The 21,425-nt window shown below is 39.9% G+C and overlaps 1 protein-coding gene and 1 long non-coding RNA gene across 5 annotated transcripts in view; one reads left to right on the top strand and one right to left on the bottom strand.

Annotated features, from left to right (window-relative positions):
* The window catches only part of trappc9 (trafficking protein particle complex subunit 9), a 224,892-nt gene that overhangs the window by 162,151 nt on the left and 41,316 nt on the right, over window positions 1–21,425 (top strand). For both annotated transcript variants that reach the window (XM_025902130.1, XM_025902129.1), the window contains one exon: window positions 146–236. In XM_025902130.1, the coding sequence (XP_025757915.1) occupies window positions 146–236 (91 nt within the window). The remainder of the gene's footprint in view (window positions 1–145; window positions 237–21,425) is intronic.
* Window positions 248–9,814, bottom strand: LOC106098124 (uncharacterized). Of its 3 annotated transcripts, XR_003215812.1 has the most exons (6): window positions 9,693–9,812; window positions 9,411–9,532; window positions 6,522–6,567; window positions 6,094–6,264; window positions 5,370–5,447; window positions 248–2,861 (listed from the first exon to the last, which is right to left on the bottom strand). It is a non-coding gene; the product is annotated as an uncharacterized LOC106098124 (long non-coding RNA). The 3 variants fall into 3 exon arrangements; XR_003215811.1 differs by having other exon boundaries at window positions 9,411–9,814; XR_003215813.1 differs by lacking the exon at window positions 6,094–6,264 and having other exon boundaries at window positions 9,411–9,814.

Below are 21,425 nucleotides of genomic sequence, written 5' to 3'. Positions count from 1 at the left end.
TATTTAGAGTGTGATGTATTTTTATTTAATACCAGGTATGCAGTTAAAGTGTTCCATGTGTAAATATAGAACAGAGTGTCCCATGCTGATTTATTCTTGAAACTCTCCAAAGCTTTTCCATGCTGCTGTCCTTAACCACGCCCACCCATCTCTGCGCCGCTGTGGAGAAGCCAGCGTTGAGGGAGTCCTCAATCAGCTGGTCCTGGAGCACCTGCAGCTTGCTCCTTTGCAGTGGGGTGAGTGTCTTTTGTGTGTGTGCGCTTGCATTTGTCTTCCTGCGGGATTAATGGTTGTGCTCACACACCACACCCACAGCTGAATGTTTGTGAACTCGAGCTGCTGGAAATGTGCAACATTATGACTTAAGCTCTATGTGGATTTTATTTTGCATCTTTGAGCATGTTTGTCTTCCAGTTACGGTTATTTTGGTGGTTCCACGACCATCTCTCACCTGTCAGTTAGTGCATAAACCTCCAGAACTGGTCTCAAGCCATGTTTTTTATTTGCATTTATAATGGGACACAAGCTATTTTGGAGAAGTGTAGACAGCAGCTTGGGAAATGTGTGAATCACCGGGGACTGACAGAATTTGTAGGAGCACTTTTCAGTCTCACCATCTGTGATCATCCTCTAAAATCACTTTTGATTTACTGCCGGTGTTTGTTTTCTGAGATTCCTGGCCTCTCTTCGGGCCCTGCCAGCATTTTGATTAGTCAGCTGGGGCTGTCCTCCTTTTGCAAAGAGAAGGCAATCTGCGAAATGAAGCGACACAGCAGATCAAGCATGGAAATGTAAGAATCTGTTGAGACAGAAATGGAGGAATCAGGAGCAAACGCTTGAGTGGATTCACTGTTTGCTGGATGTTTTGGCATTTGACATGCACTTTCTTCAAATACTTTCCAGAGAAAAGCTGATGTTCTGTTTCATATGTGCATTCTTATTGCAGACATAACTGTTAATCCCTCTTGTCTTCATTTCTGCAAAAGTAGTTATGCAGCTCAGACCTGGGCCTTTGCGAGGGTTGCTTGTTGTGAGACAGATAATTTGCCTCAGCCCATTAGGATGCCTTTATCAGGGTTGCCAAGGCTATCACAGGCTCAATTATGGGTATAGTTCAACGATTTCCCCAATGTCTAAAATCATTAGTCCAGTTGGATGCTTGAAATGTCTTTGCTCTCCAAGCCTCACACTAGTAAAATAGCTGTAGGTGAATGCATCTTTAATTTCAAACATTCTGATTGCACTTGTGTTTTATTCCCACGGTGTCTATGGAGAACTGTTTTGTTTGCCTTGCTGTGTTGTCACTATACAAAGGTAACTCGTTCCTGACGTGATAGATGACCAAAGAGCCTAAATGAAACTCTCAACGCTTACGTAACGTATTATGTTAATGCTGTTTCAGAATTGTTAATATAGAATCATTCCAGAATTTCAGTCTAATCATTTACTCTCCTTTTTTTCTTTCTCTTTTGGTTTGTGTGACACACTCTTATGTTTTCTAAGATTGATGCAGAAGCTGCTGCAGATATAATTTCACTGTCTGTTAGAAATGGCATGCGTAGATTATTACAGCCCTGATGTGAAATGGCTGCATGAGATTTGTGCTGTTTGGAAATCAAATTATTTTCTTCTCCTTAATAGTCTTGATGAGTACATAAAAAATACACGTTACATCTCAGCGTACGTCTCTGAACCATCAGCATGTAATTTTAGCAAATTTAAAGGGTGTTAGCTGTCAATAATAAACATCTCAAAGTGCTTAAGTGTGCCAAAGGAGTCATTTACTTCCCAGTGCCACCCCAGGTCTGTTTTATGGCATTTTCCAGTCAAATGGAATAGTGTTTCCCCCCCTCCTTCATATCACACTCTACAGTAAAACAGTTTGTGTCATTCATATCGGATTCTAGGATTTCCACTTGGTCTCGCACAAGATAGCAGGCTTCATCTTTGCTTTAACCTTCATTTGTGGATGGCATAGCAAACTGTGTTCACAGACAGTGATGAGTGGAAATGTTCCTGAGCCCATGCTGTAAAGTCTGTGACAGAATCATTCCTGCTTTGAATGCAGTGCTGTTTGAAATGCCGTAGACATCCAGCACAGATTTTCTTTTTTAGGCCTTGGCCTTTGTGCACAGAGATTTCTCCAGACTCCTGGAATCTTTTGATAATATTATGTACTGTAGATAAAGAGAACATTTAAAGTATTCACTTTTTTATATTCTGGAATTTGTAGACTTAGGTTTTTTTGCAGATTGATGAACCTCTGTCAATCTTTACTTTTGAACTCAGGTTCTTTTTATATCCAGTCATGATATTGATCTGTTACCAATTTACTCAAGTATTTGCAAAATGGCTGTCTCCTTTTAAAATTACTTACTATTCTGTCCTTTTTTGACCCTGACTCAGCTGTTTTGAGACGTCTTACTGCTACCAAATTGAAAATGAGCTGATATTAAACCTATGTAAAAAAAAAAAAAAATAAAAAAATAATTAGAAATAGTAAAATGTGTCAGTTTAGATTCATTCTGCCTTTTTTTTTTTTTTTAACATTTTATACAGCATCACATTTTTGGGAAAATATCTTTTTCCCTCGGCCAAGATCTGTGTAGATAAAAGATGAATAATAATCACTGCAGGGCTGCACGCGTTGCAGATGGGATGTTGAGCCGGGGCAGAGTGTGTGGCTGGATGCGTGGAGAGCCGGGCGGGTCGCTGGCTGCGTAAGAGTAGCAGAGGAATTGTAGCTGAACCGAGCAGAGAGTCCAGAGTAAATAAATAAAGAGTGAAATCCGGAGCAGAGCCTTAGGCCTGGGGAGAGCAATGGGAGCGCTGGATGACAGGGAGGCTGCAGGTCTGATGAGCTGGAGGCAAATTAAATAAAGTCGTTTTACTTTTACAATAATTAGTTTAATAAAATGTTTTTGTTGTAGCAAACTGAGAGTCTGTTTCACAGTGCATGCTTTATCTTAGCGTAACTAGTACCACGTTATCCAAAATTCATTTTTGAACTTTTCCATAATGATGTCCTTCTACAATGATTCATTTTATTTTCTGATGTGTAATGACAAATGTTCAATCATTTGCAAAACTAAACTGTAATCTTAAAAACTTATATTGCACTTGTTAAACAAATGAGATGCTTATTCAATAAAGGACGTCTTTGTTGTTCCTGCTGCTGTTGCAGGACGGGGTCAGATGCTCCCAGTGTTCTCAGGCCTGTGGAATGTTGGCGCTTTCAAACTGGATATGAACTCTATTCACCTTACTGTAACCATCTGTTACAGCTGGTGTCCTATTAGTATATCATTAAAACCACTCATCCACAGTTTAGTTAGTATACCTACTCATTTAATGCTGTTGATTGTTCTACTTCTAACAGTGTAGTCCACAGTCTGTCATTTTCATTTTCAATCAACAATTCAAACATATCCAACTTTTTAATTCGTGATTCTAGCTGACTGTTTACACTGCATATGCATTACCTAACAGCTGCTAGCCTTACTTTCTATTAATAATTTACAAATTTGTATTGATAATTTTATGTTTTCAACTACTTATTCATACTTTTGTTTTCCTCTCGAACTCTTCAGGTCGACGTAATTCTTAAATTAAATTCTGTTTGTTTGGTATTTTTCACATTATTTTAAGGTACTCTGTCCACCCATCCTCCAGGCAGTGCAGGGCTGTAGTACTAAGTCGAGTCTAAAAGCTTAACATGTAACCACATTGCATCCACCCAGCTGGTGTCAGAAATTTGTCATCTGTCACTGTTTGTCGTCATAGCTGTTTGTAGTGAAACACAATATATTAAAAAACTAAACAGTGTAAATGCTTTTTAGTTATACGTTCTTGGCCTTAAGCTGGAGAAACGGGCATCTCTGCCTGTGCTTAACCAGTTGTGTGGCATGAGAAACTTGATCCTCTTCATGATTTGCTTCTATAGAAACCCTATGAATATTTAATCACACAGGTTCAAGAGAACATGGAAAGTGCCAGAATCAGTTTTATGGCTTTGTGTTTGTGTATATTCTCATTATTATTATTGAATGGAGAGCAAACAGAATCATTTATTAATGGCCTCTATCTCAGAGCAGAATCAGCCCCACAGTCCCATCAGCAGACTTACAATAAAGTGAGATCATATATGATCAAATTCACTGCGTTATCACAAATATGCAAGTCTCTCTTTTTTAAATGAGTAAAACATTGTTTTGTTAGTGCTGAATTTTATTTCACTGAGGTTCAGAAAAATGGCTCTAATTCACTGAGTGGGCAAGAAATTAAAGCGGATTACTTTTGTGTTTCTGTGGTAAACCTTTGCTGACGACAAAACATCAAGTGAAAAGACATTTTGCAATGAACGCGAGCCTAGATTAGAGAGCTGCACTCGTTTATATTGTTCTGTCTGCCCTAAAATATAGTACATGGATGGAGTCGACAACTTTTACATCATCTCCACGAGTTTGATTTCACAGAAGCTATAATTCCTAACCTGCTGCCGTTGGGTTTTTATTTGTTTAAGAGAAGTATGAATATAGTGCTGTGACTTCAGTATACCAGATGTATTTACAATATAATTTAAGGCCATGTTGTTACAGATGAGGAAAAACCTTTATGACAGATTGTATCATAGCTTATCCCTAAAATAGCTGCACTTGGCGCTATATCAGTCTGGATTGATACGTTTCTCTTTGCCTGAGTTTGAGCCCTAATTAAAAAAAAAAGTCCTCTGACTTTCGATGCTCTTCATAGTCCTTTAATTTTCAGCTCCAGCAGTCCGCCAGTCTGTTACAGATCCTGAAAAGCAAGTCTAAACTATATATGTTGACCGTGGATTTGGAAGCACTGTTGAAATTGTGAGACGGCTTCACAAACAGTCTAAATGTCAGCAGGGCAGTCTTGGAGATTCTCAGCTATTGTTTTTCACAAGGCTGCTGGCTGACTGGTTTAATTATCTGTGACAAAATTTTATTGCACTCCCAAAACTCATAAGGAGTACTTGTCATCCTTAAAATTGGAGGGAGGACGTTTGACGGGAGGCTGTTAGATCACATTTTTCAGAGGAAAGATTTTACCCAGCACAAATCACACCCCACTTTTAAAAATCTCCTTTTTAATACTGTGTATAATAGACAGGACATAGCTGAGCTGAGAAAGCAGGGAACTGAATTTGGTGCTACCAAAATGGACAAGAAGTTTACGTGAATGTGCCCAGATTTTCAGCATAGATGACTTCAGAGAATGATTTTGTCCCATTGCTGACCAAAAGCTAATCAAAATTCTTTCATAGTAGTTAAAAAATACTCTGTGGCATTTTCTTTTAAATGAACAAAGTCACATTTGCATATGAAAACATTTCACTTTCTCACCAAGTATGTGAATTCGTGCTGTGCTGCATTTTAAACATGTAGTGTTCAGAGAGGGTCCGGACCACGTGTGACCCTAAACTGGAAAAGCAGAAGAAAATTCATGGATGGATGAATACAAATGTTCATATTTACTGAAAGTAGAAGCATTTGAACATTTTAACACGCCCATAGTGACTTTAACATGAAACTAGCCCCACACAGGCCCTTTATAGTTACAGTGCTGGTGCTCTCTTTTTTTCACAGCCGGCCATTCTGTAAAGCCTCATTGATTATAGCATCTCAGCTGTCAGTTTGATTAAAGGTAAAGTGGTGCAACTTGTGATGGGAGTCAGCTTAATGGGATGTTGTTAAATAAACATTGACCTGGCCAATCAAGACAGAGCTGTGTGAGGGTGTGACACCAGCTGGGTGGATGATGATACTGTACACAGAGAGGGCAGCAGGTTTATATCAGACAAGAAGGACCCTGACATGTGTAGGATGGGACTGATGGTTTAACTGATCTGTAAGCAATCATCTTTGTACTTTGTAAATGAGAGCACATATTATATACACATGTGTCAAGTCAGTTGCAAAAACTATTTACTCAAAAAAAAGTCTGTATTTGCATTATTTATGTTTATCTTATTCCTGGATAAAAATCTGACTCCAAAATTTTGAAGCTGAATTAAGTTATTATGGACAGTTGATGATTTTCAGCATTCTGTGTGTTGAGCGTTGTTACCATGCAGTGACGTGGAAAACTCCGAGCCTGAGCGTGGACTTTGTACCCATTCCTCCCCCCACCTCGCTACGCCACCAGGAAACCATTTCAATGGAATACAAATGCAGCCATGAATGGAAAGACAAATGTTTAGTCTAGCAGAGGGATGGAAAGCGAAGGGTGGAGGCCACGCTGTAAAAGGCGAAGAGATAATTTAATAAGACAGCACTTCTGAACCGACTCGCACTCCTTTTCTCTCCCCCCAGTACCCTCCGCATCCACAGATAGACATTTGGAGCAGTCACAGGCGGTGGCTTTTCAACACACACGGGGGGACGGGGGGGGGGCGGGCCTCATGGAATAATGTGGCTTTAAGCGATTGTCAGAAGCTCATCTGCCGTAAGTGCTGCAGGTTTGACAAATGATGCTGCCAAACAGCCCAGACTCACCTAATGTTGAAGTCCTGTTGCAGTGACGATGATTAGGGGAGCTGACCTGAGAGAGAGGAAAGAGGCAAATGCATGCATGACTAAAATGAAAGAGAAGTGCTCTGACTGCACCTGTAGCTGCTAATATGTCACATCTGTGAGCACATCAATTTCAGGCTCCTCTGCGGTTTTCAGCACAGCAGTCATGGGGCCGTTGGGAGATGGCAGAAAGCCTTCTTCAGTCTGTGACAAGTTCCTAGAAATGCACACATCTACTGGGTGTTGGGCACATCTCTGCTTTTATTTCAGATATAACTGAGCCCTGTGTGCAAACCTGTGCACCATGATTAGGTTTAGATCACTGTTAAACATCTGCCCTTCTTTTATGTCTATGTAATATACATTATAATAGGTAAATGCTTATAATAAACGTGGCTGAAGTTTCAAAAAGTGAGTTAATCATAAGTCATCTGTGTGAACCAGAAGCTCAAATTTCAGACTGCTCTAATTTTTTTCCAGTCTGGCTGTGGATGATGCCATTGACAGATCTCCCTATATGGTTATCTCAGGCACACAGCTCCAGCTGTGACCACAGACAACCACACCAGCTGCTTTTTAAACTTTCAGTTCCTGGGGGGCAGTGAATTAGGAGAAAGTTGGCTTGAAGGGAACGTGAGGAGAGATAAAAGAGCCTGTTTCTAAAAATGAATGAACTGAGGGGCTGCACTAAGATGACGTATAAGAAAAATAAGGCTTATTTTGAACTGTCACTCATTGGAAAGCTATTCTAGTTATGAGCATAACAGATCCCTTTAAATCTTTTTCATGCCTTTGCTTGAAAGGCAAACGTTTTGCTTGTTTGTAACCTAATATGCAAGAAAACAGAAATTTCGTGTAAATGATAAATATTTTAATAATAATACAACTTTACATTATTTAACTGATGACTTTCCCCAAAGTGGCCCAGTATGCACCATCTATCCATCCTCTTCCACTTATCCAATTCAGGGTCACAGGGGGGCTGGAGCTCCCAGTTACCATAGCTACGCAGGGCTAACACACAAAGACAGACAACCATTCAAACTCATATTCACACCTCTAGGCAATTTAGAATCACCAATTAAGCAATACACAAGCCCAAAACTAAATATATCAAAATGTTATATTTTTGTATCATTCTTGAAAATCCATTCCTGAATGGATTTTAGATCTACCAGTGTAGGTCAAATAATGAAAAAAAAGTGGTAACAGTAAAACGGCACAGACGCGATCATATTTGGTGCACAAAAAGTCCTACGAGAGAGTACCTTGAGAGATTGTCTCTTGACATAGGCACAAATTTTGAAATGGGGTGGCACAGTGCTGTAATGGTTAGCACTGTTACCGCACTGGCTGCAGCCACTCTGTGTTGATTTTCCATATTCTCCCCGAGCTTTCCCCTGGGCTTCCTCCAGCTATTTTGGCATCCTCCCACAGTCCACCTGTTAGATTAATGGGTAACTCTAAATAAGCCATTAATGTGAGGTAGTTTAAGTGTTTGAGGTGTGTGGAATAAAGTGCTGTATGAATGTGTCGTTGCTATAGAAAAACAAGCACATTACCTTTGCACCTGCAAGCACAAACACCCACAATATAACAAAATAATCTAAAATAAATCCATCCATTCTCTTCTTATACTTAGGCTGGCTATCCCAGCTTCCATAGGGCGACGCGGGGTACGCCCTGGACAGGTCACCAGCCTGACATAGAGCTAACACAAAGAGGCGGCCATTCACACTCACATTTACACTTATGTACAATTTAGAATCACCAATTAACAAAACCCTACTAACTGTTAATTATAAAAGCTATAGACACTTATTATGAAGGAATTCTTGGCCCAAGTTAAAGTTGACTTGAACCATACTGTGAGGGCATGGAATACCAACAGTGTGTAAAGGTTAAATGACAGTCTTACATGAACACGCCCTGCTCTGCATCTAATACTCATATAGTTATTTGATTAACTGATTCAGGGATACTTCCACCTTTTCCCCTATCACAGGGTGTTTAGTGTTTACAAGTTAGCAATATGCTTACTTGCTTTACTTAATGCAGTCAGAAATGTATAAAGCATTTGTTGCTCTATATTAAGCTACATCAGATCTTGACTGCATTAATACTTACTAGCATGATGTCATGTTTGTCTGTTTGTTTTTAATCTGTTACATTTTACTGAAAATTGCTAGAATCCAAAGTATTGAATGAAGGGCAGCAGCGCTAGACGGCTTCGCAAATCATAATCAGCCTGTTGCATTCTGGCTAACACACACACACTATGTTTTGAGTAAGAAAAAAAATACATGGAATAAAAGCTTAGTGCTTCGATTTTGATCATGAATGCAATGCAAGTAGTCAGTCTACGTTTAATTCTAATAATTCATTTTAATTGACTCTGCAAATGGTTTATTACAGTCACACAACTGAAAAGACTGGAAAAAGTATTCAATGTGAAACAGAGGAATGAATCATATACTCAAATGGGTGTTCCTCCCTTCAAAGTTTGGTATTTTTTACTTGATGAATAAGTTAATCAGTTAAACTGTCGTGCAAATTAGCATCAATTAATGTTTTTGGACAAACAAGTTTTTAATGAATGTACTGTGTTGGTCTTTAGCCTGATGTGTTTTGTGTTTAGAAAATCATTAAAAGTAATAATTACATGAAATAATCGAGAATAAAGATTTGTTGGAAGGAATTTGTATTTGTAGTTGTTTATGAGCTGTTCAGTTGTTGGATTTTTCTGCAGCAGCAGAAAAGGAAGGCGAGTAAGCTCTGTAGATTTTTTTTTTTCCTTGTTTCCAGCACATATACTGGATGTCAAGTTGTAGCCGGTGTGACGTCAGCCACTTGTTAGTGAACATTACTTACCCTGTGACTCAGGAGGTAGAATATACTGATCCAAAGATCGGTGGTTTGATACCTGGTTCCTCGGTCCATATGTTAGTGTCCTTTGCCAGGATGCATTACTGAACCCCAGCTGAGTGTGAGTCCTTCAAGGTACACAGTAAAGCTCTGTATTAATGTGTCTATGAATGAGTGGGTATGGCTTACTGGAAAAACTTCTCTAAAATGAGATTTTAATCTGTAAACCTTCAAGAAAATCTACTCGTATGCTTCTATATCTGCTAGGACATAAACGCAAACACACACCTTACCAACCTCCATCTGCTGGAGTGCAAGTAGCCTTAAATTTGCAGCAGGTGTGGCCCATTTAGCTGACTGATGGGTGCTGTGAGGAGGACTGGGTTGGCAGAGGCTGATTTATCTGCTTGTTTCTTTTTTAGCTCTGCCAGTCAGCCATCCTAAAGATCTCCAATTGAAGCCAGAGGAGAGATATGGGGACCATTCACACTTCTTTTGCAAGTCTCCCGGCTAGTCTGTGTGATTTACAGAGGCAGCACTGACTCAGATGGACTAAGATGGATGTGTGGATGGAAACAAAGAGAGTCATATTTGCAGTGGAGGGGAAATCACGAGGTAGCTTAACAGGAGAGGCTCCAATTGATTCTTCTTCCCGGTTAGCCTGAGCAAGGGGATCTGACAGGAAGAGTCAATTGCTTTTCAACTCGTCATTTAACCCATTATGAACGTGAATAATGATTTCTGCACATTGTGTCATGTAAGATTACCATAACACAACACTGAGTAACAAAGCATTGTTAATACATTTTTACCACATTAGGAGGAGGCATGAAAGGATCATTTGCTCTACTTTGGCTGAAATCACCAGTCTTATCCTATCACCCTGGTAGCTTTAATGTGGAAATGAGAGCAAAGCGTAAACCAGCCCACTCTGCGATTCCCTATCTAGCCTTTCCTTTTTCTCTCCGGCCCTGTATGGATCCACAGTTAGCACATTTAACGGGCTTGGAGCGTCTGTTTATGGGGTATTTATCATGGCTACAGAACAATCTGGGCTGTCAGTGCGTCAGTTTGGGTGAGCTGTGGAAATAAATCAAAACTCCCCCGGCTTGCCACAGATAGCACACAACACACTCGCCCATTCATTTAAACTGCTGGGATGGGAGGAAAGAGTAGGAGAAATAAAAGTTTAGTAAAATTATATAGATGCAGCTAAAGTAAAGGTTTGAATTGAACTTGTGGAGATCAATTTGGGGAGGTTTTGTCACAGTGTGCAGAAAAAACGTGCTCCATTTGAACTCATTATTTGTGTTGTATAATTGTAACTATCCAGTGTTTCTTCAGCATCGGCTTAGTTTTCAAATGTATTTTCGGCCTAAACCTATTTCTCTTTCCCAGTCTTATATCAAATAAAACCACCTCCCTTATTGATTTCTTTAGAGGAAACAAGAGTATCCCCAACGGCTGTCTTTTCATTCCTCAAAGACAGATTACCTGACATTTCTAAATGCAACCAAGTCCAACCAATGTTCCCACACTTATTTCTGGTCCTGCTAAAAGGAGGAATGTTGTAGCACAGTTGCTTCACCTGCTGTCGTACAAAGACAGGTGTGTTGCCAAGTTACTAAACTTTCCTCCTTTCCTAAACTGTGGGAAATACTAACAAACATTTGATTGTGTGTCTTTAGTGGAGACATACCTTTACTTGGGTCAATACAGAGTTTGTTGACTTTGATTTTGGGCAGTTTCTTTCAAAAACTAGGTAGAAACTTACCTTGTAGCCAGTGCTTGACTGCAGACCTTTTTCTGCTCACTTGTGAAGCTGCTCGTTGTATCAAAAATAATGTGTTGCTTGAAATAGACACACTGATAAGCCTAGAGAGTTGAAATTATTATCATGAGAATAAGAGGATGGATGGAAGTTAAGAACTACTTTAAAGTTGACAGTACAATGTGTAAAAGCTCTACACTCGTACCCCTCCAAATTCATGTGCATACTGTAATCCAAGCCACGGTGGCTGCTGTAGGGCAAACAACCAGTAGCCTTTAGTCTGTAATGAGTGTAGGCTGTCAGTCCACTGTTTACCTCAGCTGTCAATACGTGTCCATGTCTGTTTCCCCTGGTTGGCTGTAAAACTTTGAAAGGAGTCTTCTGTCTGATGACAGCAATACTGAGGTGAGCTGTAGAGGATATCCTGGGCTTTTCTATCACTAAGCACTGGTGTTGTTGCTGCTGTTAGTCGGTGTTAGTCAAACTTTCTTTGAAGCGAATCTGTCATCATTGGACTGGGATACTCAGCAAATACACTCTATGTACATTCTCTATTTTTAGAGACTCTTACTCTATTTTCTTTTCTTTTAGGGACATTTGAGCCTAACATTAGCTGGTAGGATGAAGGCTTGTTTAGCTGGCTTGTTGTCAGGTGTCCAGAGATGGGAGGGTCACCTGTCTAATTGTGGCAATACTGGGAATAAATAAGCATGTGTATGCACATTTTCACGTGTTAGAGCCCTGACTTCAATTCAGGAGTTGAAGCTTACGGTGAGGAAGAAGATGATGAGGTGAGAATCAGGAAGAGAGAGAGCAGTGGTGGAGGAAGAAAAAGACATTAGGTGAATATGATAATGAAAAAATAGACGGATATTAAATGGTCATATATAGTTTGAAAGAGCCATTTGTGATCTTTAAATTAAGAGTAGCTTATAAGGTGTATGTATGTGGCTCATAAAACATGATTAGGTGGAAGTGCGATGCCCACACACTAGTCAGTGTGTATTTAAGAGTACAACACTTAGCCACAACAAAATAGCCTTAAAAAAGTCTTGATTGCACCATTAAAGATGGTAAAATTAATAAGATTAATATTAAAAGGTAAAATCAAAAGTAACTATTACGTTACTGTTTGATTTAAAGGTTGGATCATTTAATTATTATTATAGTTGATATTAGGGCTGCCACAAACGATTATTTTGATAGTCGACTAGTCACCGATTATTTTTGCGATTAGTCGACTAATCAGATCATGCATCGATTGGACGTAAAACTTACAGCTTGAAAATATGTTAAACGTTTATTTTGTGACCCAGAAAGAATAATAAGAGTAATATTAAAACTAACTAGCTGCCGCCATTGTTGACAACTGCGCTGGGCCGCACTATGAATTCTGGGACACAGCTTCTTCTTCTTCGGGGTTTAACGGCAGCTGGCATCCTTTACATGCACTGCTGCCATCTTCTGTTTCAGTCCGTTATTACACTTTTAAATCCTACTACTTATTCCTGCGTCTTTTGTGATCTTACAAAGCTTCAAACGACGCGTCGACTATTAAATCAGTCGTCGACGATTTTGATAGTCGACGTAATCGTGACTAGTCGACTAATCGTGGCAGCTCTAGTTGATATTTTGTTTTCTGTATTATTTTTACTTGTGTGTTTGTAAGGAAAAACATACAATTTAAATTATTAAAAAAATGAAGGGAGCACTCGGTCATCATAATATGATACAAAGTCATTTACACTTAAGTCTGTCCAGTTAGGAGTCATCATTTTCACTTGTTTTGGTGCAAATCAAAGTGACAACAATCAGCAGAGAGAAACTACAGGTATCTATATAATTTATATCATAAATACCATCTGAAGTATTTTAATCATAGTGGCACCGAGCCATCTCTTCTGTGCATGAGCCATGTTTGAACATTGAAAACCTCCCTCGATAATAAAGACTTTAGTTTGACAGTCGCTTTGAATGTTATGTATAGAGCACAAAGTGTGTTTGTCAGTAAAAATAGAGAGGAATAAACTGTGTGATGATTGCATATAATAAGCAGTTTATATATAAGGTATTAATTGCATTGACTGAGCTATACTAACAATCTCACAGTATGTCTTTTTCTTATTTAAAGGCATTGAATATATTAATACTGTGATATAAAATTCTGTCTCGATATATATTGAGAAACTGTTTCGCTGTAATCAGAACAGGAACCATTGAGACCTTTGGCCTGTTTCCTGGTGATGTGACCACCGTGTTGCACTCGGGGTTTGCTGGGTCAGAGCTGGGACCAGTGCACAAGCATTTTTCTCTTTAAACATAATCCTTGGACATGTGCCCAGCCCGCCGTTCTTTTTGGCGACGGCAGTAGACGACATAGCCCGTCAGTGAGAGAGAAGTTGCTCTATTGCATCATCTGTCACTATCGATCCTCCTCATTGATGCTCTGATGCCACAGAGATGCAATCAGATCTTTTCTCACATGAATGGAGTAGCTTTGCTTTTTTTCCCTCCTGATTTCAGTCTGTGGATGCCTCGGATCTGTTTGAAAAATTAAATGAATAATAAGATAAGATAAGATAACCTTTATTAGTCCCACATGTGGGAAATTTGTTTTGTCACAGCAGGAAGTGGACAGTGCAAAAGTTATGAAGCAAAAATTAGAATAAAATAAAATAAGAATAAATACAGTACACAACTGTACAGAATAGAATAAAATAAAATACTATATACAGTAGAATAAAATAGAATAAAATATACATGGAAATTTTGGATAATGGAAAGTATAGAAATTTGTCTGATGTTTGTATCATTTGACCTTCATCATGTGAACTATATAAGGCTTAGCTAACTGGGATGTGGACAGGCATTGTATTTTTCTGGCTCAGGCGTGTGCTGCAGCTGCGCATCAAAATAAGTCAAGTTTTTAATGATTGTTTATGATTCAGAGGGCAGTGCAGTGGTTAGCACGGTCACTCCTCAGCCGTCAGTCAGCTGGGGTCTTTGTGTGTGAAGTTTGCATGTTCTCCCTGTGATTGGATGGAATTTCTCTGGGTATCTTAGTCTTCTTCACACAGTTCTAAGACATGTATTTATATTTGTTTATTTTAAATTAGCTGGAGGCGTGAGCGTGAATAGGTGTTAATGTAATTTGATATCAGTACCTAATTCCTTCTGTGTTTGCTTTGTCTGCCATGCTGAAAGGATCTCAAGTCCCACCGCTGCCAGTTTATACCTTTTTCTCTCACACAGTATGGATTTTCTTTTCCTTCCATAAGGCTGCTAGGAAGCAGTTCATCTATCATGTTTCATTGAGGCTCATCAGATGTTGGTCAGGGATCCACAGGAACAGCAGCGCTGTGGATCCGTGTAACTGAAGCTTTTTAGGATGTAATGGACTGATCCTGCTCACACCACTGACAGGTTTCTGGCCCTGACACGTACCGGCCGTCGCTGTAACCGAACACCTGCTGAGAACCACTGAGCATACTGTTATCCTGTCATTCCCCTCTGACCTGGAATGCAAACTGTATCTTCCAGAGCAAGCAGTGTGTATGCACAGAGCTTGTAGCTGGCAAAAATGATATGTGCCTGGGTGACAGCATATTATGAGGAGACTTGGAGGGCTGTACAACATCACTGCAGCACCCTACTTTGCTCGGAAAGGACAGGTGGTCCATTTTTGGAAACAATTGAAAAGATCGTAGCATCACATAATCTCTCTTGCCCTTTCTTTTAATTTGCTCTTTAAAACTCCCTTCCTCGGTCTCATACACCCTTACATACAAATCCAAAACACTTTGACACTGAGTTTAAACACTAATGTTGCTGCCTCTGATAATGGTGCTACTATGGCTGGTTAATGTTTGCTAAGATAAATGCTTTGTAGCACACGAGATCAATTAAAAAGGTAGTGCAGACTACGTGATTAATCATTCTGAAAGACGGACAAGAATGTTGCCTTTCCACATAACTGCTATCATTGGCTGTTGGCCTAATTGTCATTAATTAATAGCCTTCATAGCTGTCAAGAAGGACACATCAAGAAAATTCACAATAGAGTGTTAAAAAAGTCTAAATGTCCCAGTAGGAAGCAGCTAATTGATACAAACATCAGAACAGCTTAATGTTTGATTCAAATTGAACTGACCCCATTAAAAACGATTAACTAAGGCAGATTGTCACTTAACTGTCAGATGGAGTCGTAAGGCTTTAACGATACATTTATCTAGTGGAACACTGTATTACTTAAATGAAAGCACTGGTTTTGGAACTTTTGGGGTTCATTTATTTATTTTATGAGCTGAGTCACGTTACGGCATCTTCTTCCAAAATCAGAATTTGGAGCTGACCAACACTTATTTAAAGCAAGTGGTTTGAATTTTGGTCAGCAGTTATCTTTCCCCCCCCCCCCGAAGGATCTGTATCAATCCCTCACAGATGACAGAATACATATGTTTATTTGATTGAAATATTTGACAATCTTGTAATGTTTCAGTACTAGCCCACATGCTTCAGATGTTTACCAAAGGATGCACTACCCTAGAGAGCAGTGATGTGGAAATTCATGATTAAAGACTAGCACAGACCTGACTAGTTTTGTCTACTTTCTAAATTTTACCTGAATCTAAATTTAATAGCAGTGTGGTAGCAGCAAACCCATGATTTGGCTTTAAGAAGTGATATCTCATATCTCATCATATCTTCTGAATGTGATGTGACACCTTGGTCACAGATCCATTACATGGCCTTTCCCAGAATATCAGGGAGTGCTGACTGAAAGAGGTAATTACAATGAAGTCTAGGAGAAATAATTGGTTTGTAGACATGGTTGAAATGATCAGCAAAGGATCATGTCTAGCTCCTGTTACAGTGGGAGCATCTACCACCTCTCCACTCCTGTTACGGAGTTGCAGTTGAACTAAATGTGTTCACTGGGTCACTAAGACATACATGGGGTAAAAAAGATAGATGAAACAGTTTACTTGGGCATACAGAGGCAAAGATTCGGTTTAGGGCAGTTAAATGTCTCTTTTGTTAATGCAGTAGAATTTAGACTAGGATTGCGGCGAGTTGTTTCAGTCCACTGTTGATTAATCAGATCGATCCATCCATTTTCTCAGCTGCTTATTGAATGAGGGTCTCGGTTGGGCCGGTGGCTGTATCGGCTGCACAGGCTAAGCTGCACCACGGACAGCCAGTCCATCACAGGCCTGCTTTAATGTGATTCTTTGTTTTGCTATTCTGTCTGCTATATGGGCATACTCTGAATATTGACTGTAGATGTGTAACAGCACTGTTTGCACAGTCCCAAAACATCATTCTGAGCGATCAGCTTAGCTTTTGAATGCAGACGTCAGAAACATTACGTTGTATTCAAAAAGATTTAAAGCTAGCGGTCGAGACCATAAATCCATCAGGAAAGCATTAATTAGACTAGATTTCTATTCAGGTGGACTTTAAATGAACTAATTGTCCCAGAAAGAGTTAAACAAAGAGGGATTATTGGTGTAGTAATCAGAGGTTTGAGTACCACGCAGAATGTTATTACTTTGTAACTGACCTTTGAGCACAGCCTGACCAACACACACATACACACTATGTTTTTAAAGGCTGAATCGCTTTATGTCCTCCTTTTATCCAGCTGGGGTGGCCTTTTGTTCTCCTCTGTCATCAGGACTTGGTATTGTTCTACCCACCTGGTATTTAAAGGCAGTCACAGCCTTGTAATTAGTTCCAGAGATCCCATTTACTAGTCTATTTCCAATAGTGACTTTGTCTGCAAACATAATGCCAAAGTCTTATTCATGGATCTCAAAAAGAAGCAGCAAATACATGTAACAGGTAACTGGTCTTTTTAGTGTTTTGCAGATTAGGGAGCAGGATAGAGTTTGTTCTCCCCAAAGAAACATGAGCATTTAGACTTTCAGAATTTAAAGGTTATCCAGTCACACTGGCAGCATTGTTGTAGGATATTTGTAGGATTTTTGGTTTGCTTTCGCAGCTCAAAAAATATCTAATACAGTAACCTACACCCCAGAGGGCTCTGAGGTTTTGCACATCTATGCCTGTTGGCTGAGTTACCTGAATCAGCTGCACTGGATTGGACTGGGTGATGGTGAGTTTTTAGATTGCCCGTGAGTCATACTAACACTCCTCCATTCGGTTTTGTTCTTTTCAACATAAACTGCACCATTTGTCTTTTTTTATTTTATAATGGAAAGCAAATTAAAGCCCATATTATGTGTTAAGCATGCATTGTTCACCTGAGGCATCAGTAAGAGCTAATGTTTCTCTTTGTATAGAAGCCTGTCTGCATAATCTTGAGTGCCGTTTTCCAGTATGTGATTGTTACAGAGGAAGAAAGTCGTCTGTTTTTAACTATTCAAAACACAGACAATACTTCAAAATAAAAAACTTGTTTATTTGCGTAACTATATTGCACATCAGAGCCCTTCTTCCATTCCCTGTTGCTGAAAACTAGGAGTGAGTGTATGTTTCATGACCCCTTTGAGTGGTTGCTGGGTGACATCAGTGACATAGACGGCACTGCACCAAAAAGCTCCTTGTATTTGCTTTGGTCACGAGCAGGTTACTGTGGTCATACATGTTTTGCATGGAAGATGACACATGTCTGCAAACGTTTGCCAACTAACCACCAACTGTAACTGAAACTTGGAAAAGTGTGAAACAAACCAGAAAAGTAACAGTTGTCCCTGCTGAAATCAGTACATGTCAAAAGTCGCAGCTTTTACTTTGAAGGTGAACGGTCTCCTTCAATAAGTCGGCGTCTTCCAACAGAAAAATATGCTAGAGGAAAAAAGGAATCACAAAGATAATGTTGGTATAGCTCCTCTTTAAGGAAAATCTCTACCACTGCCAGCAGTGTCCAGCAACCACTCGACAGCCAGTTGGGCAATACATGATTTTCCCTCGAAACCTGAGGTTGGCGAAGGGTCACTGACCAATCACTACGTCTGTGTGACCGGAGCTTTAGCAGTTATATTCACAGTGACTGCCGGCAGTCGTTTGCAACTGTCTGGGAATACTAATTTTTTCCTAGCAACAAGCGGCTGCCAGGGGGTTGCTGACCGGTCTCTTAGATTCTGTGACAGACGCCTTAACTAAATGTAACAATGGCAATGATTGGACTAATTACTCTTTCTGCCATTTTTGATTTAAGACTTCTTAATGTCCGTGACACTATGCATAATTTAATATGGCTAACGATCCTCTCGTATTTCCCTTCACCTCAGCCTGTCAGAGTAGGTGGCTGCACCTCCTTTAGCTTCGTTCTTCTCTAGGGCTCTTCGTCCCCACTATTGCCTGTTGCTAGTGGATCGCCTGATCATTGGAGCTCTTTTTTTTTGTAAGGTCTTTACCTTTCTTTTGAAACTTTCTTAAAAAGTCTGCCGTTTAACATTGTACTATATAAATAAAATTGAATTGCTATGCTAACAATGTAAACCAAATGTAATGTTGATGATCTTTACCGTCATAGAAGCTCTGGGGGATTATGAAAAACCTCTATTTTTCAGTGATTTGATTGAGACCATTCCAGCAGCACATCAGGGGTGCAGAGATGATTGGCAAGAAAGTTTTAAACCCGGCTCAACCTCTGACATCATCTGGTAACGTGCAGTTTTTGCAGGACACGTCCATGCAAGAACACAGTCCAGAGGGATTACTTTTTTCAAAGCACGCTGGCACTGTGATCCTCTTTTCTGAGTCGTAAAATACTGCGAGAGCTTGTTAGGACAGGCTGTGCCGTCTTTTTTTTTTGGTGTCTGAGAAGCCTTAAAATTCAAGGATCTGTTGAATTTCCTGCTTTTCTTTTTCTTTCTTTCTTTCTTTCTTTTTTTGAATGAATGCCTGCAGATGTTGAGATATTTCACAGATAAGTGAACTGTCTAAACTGAGCATTTGAGTGCACTAGATAAGCGTGTGTGCATGTACAATATGTGTCTGTGTGTCGATGGATGGACGAGAGGGAGGGAGCCTGCCGCCTCATCCATTTATCCATTTCTCTCTCCCCACGGGGCCAGTGTTGTGCTAAATAACGGCGTATGCTCACAAAGGTTAAGCAGTGAGTCAGAACCAGTGATGACAGGTTGACCAGAGAGTCTCAGCCAGGCTGCCATGGAGCTTTGTGCAGCAGATGCAACAACCACACACACACACACACACACACACACACACACACACACAATGTCATTCTCTCAGCTCACTGGGCTTTATTGAATTGTTGTGCTCTGCTTCAGTCCATGTTCTGTAACCATAAATCTTTTCTCTGTTACTTCTCCAGCATACAGACGTCGACTTTGAGATATTAAAGATGGGTTATTCTTTCTGTTTGAAATCACTTTGTTAGCATGTAATGCTGCTGATCAACATAATGCACCAAACATAAGAACTTTTAGTTTGTGAACTGAGAGGATTCGGTTAGTGGATGTAAACAGAACTGAAGGCACTCTATACTATTTTACTTTTTTCAGTATTGGCCAAGAAAATATCCCTTTTAAACGCCCTAATAGCCTCCTGCAAGATTATTTACTAATTGGTAATAAACTTCCATTTAGAGCGCTGCGTTTGGGGTTTTGCCCTCACTTTTCTCACTAGCTTATAGTGAGAAAAGCGAGGGCACATCTGTGTCACATCTCTCCCCAAATGAGCCAGTCAGCCAAATGTGTTCCAACCACACCCACACAGTTCTAATTGAGCACATTAGCTACATTTCCAACTTTCTAATTCTTAATAATTAACGGGCGACCAAATTGCTTGAATAAAATATTTGTTCTGTTTTAAATTTGGACTCTGCTTTCTTATGTGCTACCCTAAGCTGCACATGAAACGTGCCTTTCTGTCGCTGAAATTGAGACGCGTACAGTACTGCAGGGAATTCAGGGGCATTCTTTGGAGTGAAACTGGTTCTTAAACGACTCAAATGGTCACAAAGAGGAAAGCTGGAAAGGGATTGCTGTGGAAGAAAAGTTTTCTCGTTCTGAACCAGAGCAGTGCTAATTATAGATTAGCAAATCCAGTTTAAAAGCAAAAAAAAAAGAGATTTTAGGAGGCCGTGCTATGAAAAGAAAGAATTTGAATGCTGGATTTAAGCTTGGCATTTAAGAGATTTTTCCCAAGCTTTCATGGATTTAAACTGCAAATCTTTCGGTCAGTATTGATTAGAAATCCTCATGAGAATCAGTAGCAAATTGCAGACGTAACACATCCTGGAGCTGTTTACATCTTTTGAACGCACATCTTTTGTTGTGGCTAATCTGTTTCCCAGACACTGCATAGTGTGTTTAAGCCCTTTATATTTTCATTGCATTAAGTTCAGTGTATTCAAAACAGCATATACTTGTATCTAAAGAGATTTAGTGTTGGTTATAGAGGCCTGGGTCGCACAGAGAGAAAGAAGATGAGATGCAGCCAAAGTGGAGCAGATTAATTGATTTTGTCACTGATGAATGCATGCAACCCTTGGAAGCCTTTTGTGAGGAGAGATCTCTCGCTGCTTTCACACAAATTTTTTTTTTTCCCTGATAAATTTCCTAGCATGATTCTCCTTTTATTCCCTAAGAGTTTTTATAAAAGAACACCTGAAACCTTGAATGCATGTCCACCCGCTTCTTTCTGTTTCGATAAGCAATTCCCCAGAAACGGGAGATATGAAATTGTAATTCTGAAGGAGACAAATGGTATGTGGCGCTGCTCTGAATTATAAATGAAAGCAGAAGGGCCTTAGTTCTGCCTTCTTGCCCGAGCGTGATTCAGACAGTCTGGCGTGAGCAGGACGCGGTCACATAACAGGTGGAGACGCACACATGTATAAACTCAGTCTGAGTCCCACACGTTCCACATTTGACAATCGGCCAGTACCAGGCCCAAACTTTGCTAATACTGGATCTTATCTTGTGGTTGGCCTACATCACACACCATGGGTAAAAGATCCCCAAATCACTGTTCAGTTGCATTGTGTGTGATGCAGGTTTTTCCAAGCAAGACGAATGCATGGGCTGAGTAAGTTAATGTAGATGCATTTTACATGTGTTGGTCTTGTTTCTGCCCTGTGGGAATTTAGCGCTAATCAGTCTTGTAAGAGGAATCGACTCGATCGATCCTGACCCTAACCTAAAGCTGTCAGGACACAACGATGTTAAGCAGGCCTTTGGGGAGCGATTCTGGATCTTCAGCAGAAGTTTGAGTCTTCTCATCTTGGTCAGTCAGCAATAGTTTGATTCAATATT

This window comes from Oreochromis niloticus, linkage group LG22, assembly GCF_001858045.2.
Source record: "Oreochromis niloticus isolate F11D_XX linkage group LG22, O_niloticus_UMD_NMBU, whole genome shotgun sequence".
Classification (NCBI taxonomy): Eukaryota; Metazoa; Chordata; class Actinopteri; order Cichliformes; family Cichlidae; genus Oreochromis; species Oreochromis niloticus.
Note: the sequence above shows the minus strand (reverse complement) of the source record. Positions and strands in the feature narration are given on the sequence as shown.